The sequence below is a fragment of the Boleophthalmus pectinirostris genome, unplaced genomic scaffold (assembly GCF_026225935.1).
Source record: "Boleophthalmus pectinirostris isolate CB_2022bp ecotype Guang Dong unplaced genomic scaffold, ASM2622593v1 HiC_scaffold_18, whole genome shotgun sequence".
Lineage (NCBI taxonomy): Eukaryota > Metazoa > Chordata > Actinopteri > Gobiiformes > Gobiidae > Boleophthalmus > Boleophthalmus pectinirostris.
The window spans coordinates 43,092,374-43,106,910 of record NW_026571133.1 but is presented as its reverse complement, the minus strand read 5'-3'; the positions used below and the strand labels follow the sequence as shown (position 1 = coordinate 43,106,910).

The following is a 14,537-nucleotide window of genomic DNA, read 5'->3' as shown; positions in this document are numbered from 1 at the left end:
CTGTTTGTGTCTCGCTCCTTCTGAGTGCAGAGAGACACATGTACACACCTGTTTGGTCACACTACACACAGCAACCTACATTCGGTTTGTCGATTAAAATTAACGTAATCGATGAAATTCTTAATGATCAATTATTGATTAATCGATTAATCATGCCCATCCCTAATAGAGACATTATTTATTTAAAATTTTGTTATAATTTTATATTACGCTTGTGCTGAATTCAGTGTTTAAACAAAACTATTACACACTTATTTTAATAAGAAAAGGTTTAACATTACATATCTCGAAAGAAGAGAAAAAACATACACATGTTGTTGAAATTTTTCAATAAATATTTAGTTTGGCCCACAACTTAGTCCCAGTTTTAATTTTGGCCTCTGTGAATTTGAGTTTGACACTCCTGGTATAGATAGATACTAACTTATAACATTATAACTGCAGGTCTAAAACACGTCTAACCCAAATGTAAACACCAAAAGATCATACATGTATGACCCTGTAATAGTACACTGTGCAGCCATTCTACAGGCTGCCTACATGACCTATGTGTGTGTCCTACTCCTACTGAGCCTGAGTCTGAGTCTGAACAAGGAACCTCTGCAGTCAACAGCCCTCTCTAAGCCCAAATCATGAATGAAGCTTCACACAAACACAGGAAGTGGTTTGCCTGAACAAAGAGCTTTACAGAAGTGCACCATGAGTCAGGCATGTGAGTCAGACATGTGAAGAAGACGTGAGCCGTGCGAGGAGAGAGCCGGTGTCATGAACGCATCGCACTGCTGCTGCTGCCGTGCTGCTGCCGGTGCTGCTGCCGGTGCTGCCGGTGCTGCCGGTGCTGCTGCTGGCGATGGTGGTGCATTTGTGGTACATTAACAGCGTAAAAGCCTGAGCTGAGAAGGCAGGGCTCTACTGTACAGTCAGCAGAAAGTAGAAGTCATGCAAAAAACAAAAACAGGAACAAAAAAACTCTATTTTCATACAAAGGAAAAGGTTTAATGATAGTAACAAATGCATTTTAATGTAATATTTACCACAAAATAATGTTTCTTTGATACTTGACTTCTGGTCTTGTTTAAAAGCTGTTCAGGAAATTGGAAACTGTTAACGACACTTCTTCTTTCAGTGGTGGTTTTACGATCTATCATCTTAGAAAACCACTGGTACGTGTACAATAGAAATGGAACAGAATAGTTCCACAGGTGTGAACAACTCCTCCACATTCTGCAGTAGGTGTGAACTGTGATTTTTTTGTTTCTTTTCCGTTTTGGTGAGCACTGTGTTTTTTGTGAAGAGTCTGACCTCACTGTATCAGCCGTGTCTTCTCAGGGTGTGGAAAAGATACTACTTATCACACTTTATTTCTTTCTTTATTAATTTTTTTTTATGTATTTATTTATTAAATTTATTATTTCATTATTTATGTATATATTTTTTATATTTATTTATTTTATTATGTATGTATTTATTTATTAATATTTTTATTTTTTAGCTTTTAGATTTAAATTTTTTATTTTTTGTTGATCCTTGTGCCAAACATATAAGGATTTTAAACTATTTTGGGAAACATAAATAAAGGGACTTTTTTTATTTATTTTATTTTTTATTATTGAGATTAGACTGCATTCCCATTCTAGACTTTGATGAAAATAATGATAATCATAATTTTAGATGGAGTCTGAGGCCTTTAATAGTAGATTCACTTTTTTTTTTTTTGAAGATATCTCCAAACTTCTGATCCACAAATGTTGAACCTTCTCATTATTTGTTTGGGATCAGCTACACAAACCCAGACGACAATTACGTCTTTGGGGTTGGGTTATGGCACCAATTTCTAAAGCTATTGTGAAGAAATGACTCATTTTATTTAATTTATACTGACACAAGACGTGAACTTTGAGCCAGTTTTTGTTTCATGTGGATAGGCCCAGGAATTACAGAGATATGAACCATAAACCACTCAACAAATCTGTAATCTGACAGTTCCGCAGCAAACTCCACCTGACAATGTTTGACCTTTTTTGGTATGGATTTTAGAATATTGTGACATTACTGCACTGCAACCTGTTCATACTCTGCTGTGACATTACGCCGGGGGTGCTCTATGTGTATCTCTAATGGTGGAATGTTTAAAAGTTACCCTGGAGAGACAATGCGCACATTATTTTGTCAAAAAAGTTTCAAAAAGTCTGAAAACTGAAGAAAATGGATTTAAACAGCGCATCTTCAGGAGCCAGTGATCAATACGAGTGTTTTATTTTCAACAAAAATGGTGATCACAGTCAGAATGTCTGTTTTTCGAGGTATTTTTGAGTTATAAAAACACCTATAACTGAATAAATGTAAAGTAGAGCTGTTGAATGTCACACTGTGGAACATCCCAGGCAGATCTATGGCATATCCATAGAAACCTGCACCAGAAAAGTGACACAGTGCATCTTTACATGTTAAATAACAGTTAGAAAACGTTTAAAGGAAGTAAATGACACTTTGACTTTATTTCCTCTGATATGAGCCTCTGACACTTGATACTTAAACACAAAATATCTGCATCAGGATCTGAGCACAAAAACATGGATCATTTATCTGTAACTATTACTACTAACAATACTACTACTACTACTACTAGTTCTATTAGGCCTACTACTTTTACTAGGCCTACTGCATTTACTACTACTACTACTACTACTACTACTACCACTACTACTACTAGCACCACAACAACTTCTACTTCAACAACAAATACTTTTACTCATACTAATACTTCTACAACAACTACTACTACTACTACTTCTACTACTACTAATACTAATACTATTACTACCACCACTACTGCTACTGCTTCTACTACTACAACTACTAGGCCTACTACTAATATTACTACCACTACCACTACTACTACTACTACTACTACTACTACTACTACTACTACTACTACTACTACTACTTTTACTTCTACTACTACTATTACTACCACTAACTACTGCTACTACTACTACTTCTACTACTAATAATAATACTTCTACAATAACGACTACTACTACTACTACTACTACTACTTCTGCTACTACTATTACTGCCACCACTACAGCTACTACTTCTACTACTACAGCTACTAGGCCTACTACTAATATTACTACTACTTCTATTACTACTACCCCCCCACCACCAATACTAATACTTCTACAACAACTACTGCTACTGCTACTACTACTACTACTACTACTACTACTACTACTACTACTTATTACTATCACTACTACTGCTATTGCTTCCACTAGTACTAACACTTCTACTACAACCACCACTACTTATACTACTACTACTACTACTATTACTAATACTACTACTACTACAACAACAACAATTACTACTACTACTTCTACTACTATTAGATCTACTGCTATTACTACCACCACAACTGCTGTTACTACTTCTACTACTACTAGGCCCACTACTAATATTATTACTACTTCTACTACTCCTACCATCACTAGTACTAATATTTCTATTACTACAAAACAACAACTACTACTACTACTACTACTACAACATCTACTTCTACTGCTAATAATACTTCTACTACAACAACAACTACTACTATTACTACTACTACTACTACTACTACTACTACTACTACTACTACTACTACTACTACTACTACTACTACTACTACTACTACTACTACGACTACGACTACTACTACTTATTATTACCACCACTACTGCTACTACTTCTACTACTACTACAACTACTAGGCCTACTACTAATATTACTACTACGTCTACTACTACTACTACTACTACCACTACTAATACTTTTACAACAACAACAACTACTACTACTACTACTACTACTACTACTATTACTATTACTACCACCACTACTGCTATTACTTCTACTACTGCAACTACTAGGCCTACTACTATTAATAATATTACTACTACTTCTACTATTACAACCACTACTACTAATACTTCTGCTACAACAACAACAAAAACTACTACTTCTAATACTATTACTACTTCTTCTACTACTACTACTACTACCACCACTACTGCTACTACTCAATCAGTTATTTCTGGTCAGATTGAGCTAAAATACATTTCAGATTAAACTCTAATAAAGCCTCAGACAGAGCAGTGCGTACAGTTAGCACCAACTCCCCGGGGAAAGTTGACGACATGAGCTGCAAAGTATCAACAGAACCATCTCGTGTTTTCCAGTTGCAATTATCTTTTGGTTAATGACATTTCTGGACCTGACAGCGATTCTCAGCCTCCAAACCGCAGAACCTTTCATCAGGAGTTTGGTTTTGTGTTTCAGTCGTGTTTCTTCTCCATCTCCTGCTTTTAGATTTGGAGTGAAGAGGACGCCACGACCTCACGCCCTCACGCCCTCACGCCCTCACGCCCCAGCGCCCGCCCTGACCTCGTCTCTGTAACACCATCTGTCTCAGGGCACCGCGGCATTCTGGGTAATCACCTCAGAGTGTCCGGCGCGCAGGTCAGAGCACGACGATTACAAGTGACAGAGAGGTTACTGAACATGATGGTTATGACACTTTTAAAGCATATATAACATTTTAAAGCAACGACAGCTTAATTAAGAATGATTAATAATTTATAATGAACAAATTAAGTACGTAATTAAGAAGGATTCAGGTTAGGTAACGACTGAAAGGCTCTATATTAGGCTATTTTCTGGGTTAGATGCTGTTATTCTGACATACCGCCTTTCGGAGTGGCGGAACTTTAGCTTTTTTTTCAACAATCCGACATTCCAACACACAAGGGAATTTTTAAGTTGCGGCGGCACTCTTTACAGGACAATATTTGCAAGGACTGGCAGTGAAGGAGGCACGTATGAGAGGAGACGCTGTCCGCACGGCGTGGTCTAGTCCTTGTTAAATTCTGGTTAAATCCTGGTTTAGACCTGGGCTTAAACCAGATTTTTGTCCTGGTTTAGTCTTGGTTTACACCTGGTTTAGTCCTGGTTTTAGTTCTAGTTTAGTCCTGATTTTAGACCTGGTTTAGTCCTGGTTTTAGTCCTGGTTTAGAGGCTCGGTCCATACTGTGTATACAAGGCAAAAAAGGCGACACTCCAAACTGTGAGTAGGTTGTCAGAACGGTGACATAAAAGGTGTTGGAATGGTGGCATCAAAAAGTGTTGGAATGGGGCCATGTCGGAATCATGGCATGTCGGGGTGGGGGTCTGTCGGAATAAGGGCTGTACCCCATTTTCTGAGCAATGTTATAATGTTTCCTCATCAGTAACAGACCCGGAGTTGTGTTTTGTTTCAGTCATGACACAAACCCTGCACATTTAGAATTCAAAGTTGGTCAGCGGAAAGAAAAAAGAAAACACACACAATACAAATAGAAACATATCAGTCTCTAATGACCAGTCTGCTCGGTGACTCTCACGCAGGTTAATCAATGACAAAACAATGGGACCATTTATAACATTAAACTTTGTCCCTCCGGTCTCCATCCATCATCAGCCTTATCACCCACACTGTGACGTAACTGCGTCAGCACGACTCAGCGGTTCTGAAGTTACTCAAGACATGCTGGACGTCATCGAGAGAATGAGAGCGAATGAACCTTCACCTCATTCGACACAGGTGAGTTACCGTCAGTGACTCATAACACGGGGAAATCGATGTTTACACTTGTTGAACATCCTGTATCCTGATGGTAAAACATTTCATTAACTTACTCCAAAATTAGGAGTTCTTGAAAAACAATGTGACGAAAATGTGAAGATTTTAACGCACTTTCACGCCGGTGGTGGTGAGCAACAACAGCGGACATGATGCTGAAGTTGTTGATGTTTTGGTGAGCTGATATCGTATCGTCAAAGTTCTCAGAATAATATCATGGACCATCACAATATATCGAATTACAAGTGCTTTGAATTCAAGCTTACATAGACTGATTCCTTTGTGCAGACTACTAACAGTCTTAGAAAGTCAAAACACAGTTAGTCTCCACAAAATCGCATCGTATCATTCATTTAATTTTGCATAATCGATTAATCATTAATGTATTTTAGAATCATTAATTATAATAAACTCACAGCATCTTGTGTCGCTGATGTGGTTCAACTTCTGTCAGATTAAAAGACATGACTCAGGTGAATACAGGTTAGTGTGACCAGATTTGTGTTTGTCAAAACCAGGACACCGTACGGGGGGAGGGGGGCGGGGCCTCGTCATCGACATTGAGCGACTCTCACCTGGCAAAACTTTCCCACTGGACACCGAAACATATGTGCTGCTTTGTACACTGTGCACATGGACTCACACTTGCCCCGAACACAACGGAAAGCGTGGAATTTCTTGTACAAATCATCGTTAAATACACATTTGTGCTTCGGTACGTTGGAAACTGACCGACTGTTTGTGTCTCGCTCCTTCCGATGCAGAGACACATGTACACACCTGTTTGGTCACACTACACACAGCAACCTACATTCGGTTTGTCAATTAAAATTAATGTAATCGATGAAATTCTTAATGATCAATTATCGATTAATCGACTAATCATGCCCATCCCTAATGAGATGTATATCATGAAAATATTGTGTAAATATCATAAGAGATTTGGATATAGTTTCATTGTTTCATCCCTAATCGTGAGCCTCTGTAGCCAGTCTGGCGCCACCTAATGCCTCTGCTCAGTTTCATTTCTGTCCAGCGACTTGGTCAGGAATCAAAATACACTAGATAATTCGCAAAAAACCCCGGAAGTGTGAGTTCAGGCACCAACCAATCAGCAAAGAGCCATACATTCAGTGTTGTCAATGATTCCTGAGATCGAGGATTTAAAGCCGGTGTGAGATAGTATTTTGACCCCGGGGTGAACATAGCGCTATAATAAAGTGACCGCCCCCTTAGGATTTTGACTCCCTTTACTTTTTTCTTTAGTAGTTACTTATATAATCATTATTTCTCATGTCATTTACTTTTATTATATATTGCTACATATTCACTTTCTTTTAAAAGATGTTATTGTCCTTCTTCCTACAGGATTTGGGAAAAAAAACAGTTATCCCTGTTAGCAGCGCATTACAAACGTCACGACCAAATGACAAAAAGTACCCTCCTACCATCGAGCGAATGAATCCTAACACTGCGAGGTCAAACGGTTTCTACGAAGTGAAACCGGCTGATGAATCAAGATAAAGCCTTACCACCATAAAGTGAGCTTTCCCACGATATCGCAATACCGTGAGGTTCATACCGTGATGATATCGTATCGTAAGACTTGGATATTGTTACACCCCTACTGATAATAAACAAGCAGAATGAGCTCCTCACTTTGGAGAGCCAGAAAATCCAGTTGGTTTAAACCTAAATGATTTTCTCTGATGTGAACGGTCACTAATTCAACCCCAGCGCCTTCAGAAAATCATGAATCAGAGCCTGTCCATAAACTGACAACGAGACAAACGTGGATGTGTCCTCGATCTGCAGGTGAAGGCTCTGGAGACACAGGTTCATTTGTGATCGTGGTTTATTTTTAAACCACTACACCCTCCTTTTAACCCATCTTGTTTCCTGTCTCGTATTCTCATTTGAACCCCCCTCATCTGTGTGGGCCGTCCTCATGTAAACACCGTCTCTCCATTAACATTCCTCGGAGCCAAAAAAAGGTCCTCAGAGCAGATAGTGTCTCTCTATTATCACAGAACAATCCCCCGCAAACATGAGCGCTCACAATGGCCCCTCTGTGTCTCCGCTGGAAACCCCACAGCCCCTCTGCACCTCGCTCACCTGCCTCACCTGCCAGTGGGAGTTTTGGGCCCAGTTGAGACACATTAGTGGACTTAAAAGGTCTGGACAGCGCCTGAGATCAAGTCAGTCGTCCAAAAAAACGGTTAAAAATGATGTCTGAAATGAAACAAGCGAAATGCAAGTGCAGAAAAAGTCCAAACATGTGTCAGGTGTCAGGTGCTGCGATTCGGAACAAAAAAGAAGATTCTGTGAGGTATTTAGGAAGATCAGGTGAGGAAGAGGAACAAAGATTCAAAGTATCAAATATAGAAATACTGACTCGATACTGATACTTTCATGCAAATATCAAAAGTCATTAACATATGCAAAATTTAAAGAGGTTTTTGTTCCCTCTTCAAAAGCATGAAGAGGTTTTTTTAGTCGTCCTTGCAGGTTTCAATATTTTAGCGATCTCAACGTTCAAACCCTCCTGTAAGTTTCTGTCCAAGGCTCCGCCCACACGCCAACGTCACACATGCTCCCACTCGACAATTCTCCATAAATACACAAAAGCGGGATACGAAACACGGCAGTTTCACAAACCGGATGTGATGTGCAGTAGTTTGATTTGAAGGAGTGACTTGGATAACAACGCGAGGGGAGAATGCGGGAGTGTCAGAAATGAAAGTGAAACTCATAAAATATGTTAATACGTTGATTTGGGTGAATTATGGCTTTTTCAAAACAATTAAAGGTAACATGGTGATCATATTGTGTTAGGAGTTAATAGACCATAGAAATAAACATGTCAAAACACATCCGTATGTTTTTATGAAATGCCTTCGCCCAAGAGGTTAGATCTGAGGGCGTGTTTACTAAAGAACGTTTGCGGGTAAAAACGACCAAAATATTTTATTGGAAGTGCCTTTTGTTTAGACGGTGACGGCATTTTTGGGGTTTAAAAATGCAAAAACCAACCTCCAGAGTGGAAAAGTTGAACACGCTCCACCATAGTGTTTCCGTCTACTAGAGGTGTGCAAAAATATTGAAATATCGATATATTGCATCACTTAATGTGATGATACAGTATCGATATCTGTATCGCTATATCACCAACAGTATTTTTTGGTATATTTTACTAAATTATTTTGTTACACTGCTACAGTTTTGTTGCTTGTTTAGCGGAAGGAAACTTTTTTATGCGACACATTTGACATTTTCACAGTTTTGATGAATAAAATGTTTGTGTTTCATATGAACTTTGCACAAAAATTGGTTTAACAAAGACTGTTAGTATCACAGACATGATTTAGTCTTTATTTTTATTGAACTGTATTGAATCAATTTGAAATATATCATATTGAATCAAAAGCTCACTGTATCGAGATATGTATCGTATCGTGGCCTATGTATCGAGGTATGTATCGTATCGGCAACTTCATCATGATACACAGCCCTACCGTCTACACTGCCCAAGAGGCAAAACTCTGGTCAGATCTGCTCACGTCGCGTACACCAGACATGTCAAATTCAGGCCTGGGGTCCAAATTTGGCCCGCAATATAATTATATTTGGCCCGCGAGATCATATCAAATCTGTATTAGAGCTGCCCGCAGGCTACAGATACAGGCTATAGAGACATTACTTATTTAAAATGTTGTTATTATTTTATATTTTGCTTGTTCTGGATTCAATGTTTAATCAAAACTATTATTAAACATTTATTTTAAAAGAAAAGCTTTAACATTACATATCTCAAAAGAAGATACATTTTTCAATAAATATTTAGTTTGGCCCATGACTTTGGCCCAGTTTTTACTTTTGGCCCTTTGTGAATTTGAGTTTGACACTCCTGGCATACAAGTTTACATCACATACAAACAGAACACAGAAACAAACATGTCGGATAATTTCCATGCGTCGGACTTTCAGCTCTAATAAATTTACAGGAGGCTCCCAACAAATGTGGAGAATCTGCAGAGATACTATTAGTGAACAGAGAAGGATCTGCAATCACCTCTGTCCAATTCTGGATGCAGGCGAGTCAGACGGATATGGACGAGACCTGGAGAACCTGTCGATGGTGGAACAATTTTGTGGAAGGAGGAGCTGATGAAAATGCGTGGCGTGAAAACTTCTGTATGTCCAAAGACGCTCTTGTTGCTTTAAGTACAAACACACACAATCCAATTCCACACACTTTTGCGTCATCGTATGTGCGTAGATTTCCTCCTGAAAACACTCGTCTAAACGCGGAATATAAAGCGAAGACGCATCGCCACTTTTGCGCCTTCTGTTCAGACCGTCATCATGTAAACGCAGCTTGAGTAATATTGAAAAAATACCTCAGAAAGTACTTGGTTTGATATCGTGTTGATACCAGAAATTTCTATTGTCCATCTCTAATTCAAAGTCGTCATCATAGTATTTGATATGAAAACTTTAAAGTGAGAGTAAATAGTATATTAAGTTACTGCTAAGAGAGTAATATACAGTTTTTTTCCTTGATTAGAAAGTCTGAATCTTTACAAAACGATTTTAGATTTCAGCTGAATAATGTCTGTCTTGTAAAATGTTTTTCCAGATGCTCAAAGTCACGTTTGCGTTCTTCCTTCACTCCGCACTCGGTGGTTTTAAACTCCTATTGTTGCCACATCTGCCTATCTGAGCCACTGGCCCCTCCCACCACTAACACACACACACTTAAGACAAGGTGAGTGAAGTGTCTTGCCCAAGGACACAGCAGAAAAAACAGAACTGCATGTTATAAAGCATTGTATCTAAGTTCTGTCATAATGTCTAAAGCTACTGTGGTAACTCTTGAACTTCGGCAACTGCTGAACATGTGAGCTTCTGAAGCTTACTTTGACACTATAATATGTGTTATTGATATGTTACACTACAGGAAATACACCGTAACTCCAACCTCAACTCCACCAAACAGGAAAAATGATAACGGTTTACAGTTTATCAGAGAAACGGGGTCATAGGAAGGGCGTTCCCACTGTAAATCTCAGATTAATGTAAAGATGACAGATTCTTTAAGGTTGCGTTGATTGCGTTCACACCTGCACAAAGCTGACTCTAAACTGAAACTGAACCTGAAACCAAATCAGGACTAAGACCAAGACTAGACCAAGATGAAACCAGGACTAAACAAAGACTAGACCAGGACTAGACCAAGACTAAACCAGGACTAAGCCAAGACTAGAATAAAAATAAGGTTTAATTTACATTTGCACAATTACTTCAACAAATCTAAGACTAGACCAGGACTAAATCTGAAACCGAATCAGAACTAGACCAAGACTAGACCAAGACTAGACCAGGACTAAACCAGGACTAAACAAAGACTAGACCAGGGCTAGACCAAGACTAGACCAAGGCTAAACCAGAACTAAGCCAAGATAAGAAACAAAATAAGTGTTCATTCACACTTGCACAACCACTTCATCAAACCTAAAACTAAACTGAGACTAAACCTGAAATGCGATCAGGACTAGACCAAGACTAGACCAGGACTAAACCAGGACTAAGCAATGAGTAGACCAAGACGAGACCAGGACTAAGCCAAGACTTGAATCAAACTAAGGGTTCATTAACGCTTGCACAATCCCTCCATCGAAACTGAGAGTAAACTGGGACTAAAGCTGAAACCAAATCAGGACTAGATCAAGACTAGACCAGGACTGAAACAGGACTAAACAAAGACTAGACTAAGACTAAACTGGGATTAAGCAAAGACTTGACCAAAACTAAACCAGGACTAAAGAAAGACTAGACCAGGACTAAGCCAAGACTAGAATCAAAATTAGGGTTCATTCACACTTGCACAATCACGTCATCAAAACTAAGACTAAACTGGGACCAAACCTGAAACTGAATCAGGACTAAACCAAGACTAGACCAGGACTAGACCAGGACTAGACCAAGACTAGACCAGGACTAAACCAAGATTAGAATCAAAATAAAGGTGCATTCACATTTGCACAATCACTTCAACAAACCTGAGACTAAACTGGGACTAAACCTGAAACCAAGTCAGGACTAGACCAAGACTAGACCAGGACAGGGCCAAGACTACAATCAAAGTAAGTGTTCATTCACACTTGCACAATCACTTCTTCAAAATTAAGACTAAACTGGGACTAAACCAAATCAGCACTAGACCAAGACTAGACCAGGACTAAACAGGACTAAGCAATGGCTAGATCAAGACTAGACCAGGACTAAGTCAAGACTAGAACCAAAATAAATGTTCATTCACACTTGCACAACCACTTCATCAAAGCTAAGACTAAACTGGGACTAAACCTGAAACCAAATCAGGACTAAACCAGGACTAAGCAAAGACTAGACCAAGACTAGACAATGATTAAGCCAAGACTAGAACCAAAATAAGCATTCATTCACACTTGCACAATCACTTCATCAATCCTAAAACTAAACCGGGACTAAACCTCAAACCAAATCAAGACTTGACCAAGACTAGACCAAGACTAAACCAGGACTAAACCAAGACTAGAACTCATTACTCACTTCACTAGAATCAAGAATGGTTAATTTCAGTCTTTGAATTTCCAATCTGTACTGAACCAAAGGTAAAAAGGAGTTGTTCAGTTGAAAAACCACTTCATGACATCACAAAGTGTACCATTTTGAGCTTTGGAAATGTAAACAGTCTCTTAAAAGGTTAATGAAACATGTGTGAAGGAAACTAAACAAACATTATAAAATGTCTCAGACTAAAACAGCTCACAGGAGTTAATTTTGTGTAAGATGGAACCTTTAATTTGTTGAGAAAAAAAGCCAGTGAGAGCGAAGAAGACTAGAAGAGGAAGTTACACTGAATGCACCCAAACAAAGTGAGTGGTCACGGTACTGCTCATTAATAACACTGTAATTACGCACCTGTTGTTCTGGCACAATACAACAATTTTTTGCGTCGTAATAACGTGATGCTAACGCGGAGACATGCAAGAGGATGTGGTCAGAGATTTTCACTTCCCAGTACGCTTTTCTTTTTTTTTTTTATTCGAGGGCGTCTTTCTGGGCACCCAAGGGCACCGTAGACCGAGAAAGATCAACAGTCTCCGGCTCTAGCTGACTTTCAACGCAAACAAAACACGAACCAGCGCTCAGTCTACTCCCAGAAGCAACCAGCAACCGCGACAGAGCCAAAAACACGAGCTAAAGCAACCACGAGGGGAGGGAAAAGTAACTTCTTCATATCCAGCGACGTAACCGAGAAACCCCAAAATGCGTAAAAACGGTGTCTTGGATTACCTTTGTATTGCAGCGAGTTGGCGGTGCGTATTTTGAGCGTTCCGGTGATAGACTCCCCCGGGCTGTAGACCACCTTGTTGTTGGTGAAAGTGATGTCAAATTCTTGCAGTTTGCCCATGTCTGCTCGGCGCGCTACGGCGGACAGTCTGCGCGTAAAATGAGAGAGACGGAGAGAGAGCGAGCGATGCTGGCGCTGCTCACCTGCTCCAGCCCCCCTCCCCCAGAGACCAGTGACGTCATGTGACCAGCGCCCAATCACGGCCCTGGGAACGCGGGGGTTATGGAAATGTATGTAAAGTGATATTTTTTTTTAGAGGGGAATCGGACAGTGGAGAAGTGAGAGTAAATATTGGTGTGGAATCATTCACACGCGTAAAATGTCTGGCAAAGGGAATATTCTTGCTTTTTTTAAATCCTTTAATTATTCATATTCCCAAAACTTTTCTTCTGTTTCATTATGTTGACCAAGTCGTCGTTTTGCAAGTCTCAAGTAAGTCTCTTGACATCAAGTCCGAGTCAAGTCCCAAGTCAAATACAGGCAAGTCCAAGTCGTCTGCTTCGAGCTTCAAGTCATTTCAAGTCTTTAAACCAAAAAAGTTTCTTATGTTTCATTATGTTGTGTTTCTAAGCAGAGGTTGGACCAAGTTGTTTTGCAAGTCTCAAGTCTCTCTCCTCAAGTCCGAGTCAAGTCCCAAGTCAAATACAGGCAAGTCCAAGTCGAGTCTCGAGTCACTGGCCCATAAGTCCAAGTCAAATGCAAATCTTTCTTTTTTAATGTTTTGACAAGATCTTAGTGTGAATCATTCTTATGTTTCATTATGTTGTGTTTCTAAGCAGAGGTGGGACCAAGTCATTGTTTTGCAAGTCTCAAGTCTTTGACCTCATGTTCAAGTCAAGCCCCAAGTCAAAGACAGGTAAGTCCAAGGCAAGTCTTGAGTCACCGGCCCATAAGCCCACATCAAGTCAAGTCAATAAGAGTTGTACAAATGCAAATCAATCATTCTTTTTTAAATGTCTTCACAAGATCTTAATGTGAATCATTCTCATGTTTCATTATGTTGTGTTTCTACGCAGAGGTCGGAACAAGTCGTCATTTTGCAAGTCTCAAGTCTCTGACTTCAAGTCCGAGTCAAGTCCCAAGTCAAAAACAGGCAAGTCCAAGTTGAGTCTCGAGTCACTGGCCCATAAGTCCAAGTCAAGTCCAAGTCGTCTTCTTCGAGCTTCAAGTCATTTCAAGTCTTTAAACCAAAAAAGTTTCTTATATGTTTTGTTATGTTGGGTTTCTAAGCAGAGGTGGGATCAAGTCGTTTTGCACGTCTGAAGTCTTCGCCCTCAAGTCCGAGTCAAGTACCAAGTCAAATACAGGCAAGTCCAAGTTGAATTTCGAGTCACTGGCCCATAAGTCCAAGTCAAGTCCAAGTCGTCTGCTTTGAGCTTCTAGTCCTTTTAAGTCTTTAAACCAAAAAAGTTTCTTATGTTTCATTATGTTTCTAAGCAGAGGTTGGACCAAGTCGTTTTGCAAGTCTCAAGT

At 39.5% G+C, this 14,537-nt stretch overlaps 1 protein-coding gene across 1 annotated transcript in view; it reads right to left on the bottom strand.

Annotated features, from left to right (window-relative positions):
• The window catches only part of arrdc1b (arrestin domain containing 1b), a 93,102-nt gene extending 79,891 nt beyond the window's left edge, over nucleotides 1–13,211 (bottom strand). Inside the window, exon 1 of the mRNA XM_055153571.1 lies at nucleotides 13,007–13,211. Coding sequence (XP_055009546.1) covers nucleotides 13,007–13,124 — 118 coding nt within the window. The 5' untranslated portion in view covers nucleotides 13,125–13,211. The remainder of the gene's footprint in view (nucleotides 1–13,006) is intronic.
• Nucleotides 13,212–14,537: the final 1,326 nt, after the last annotated feature.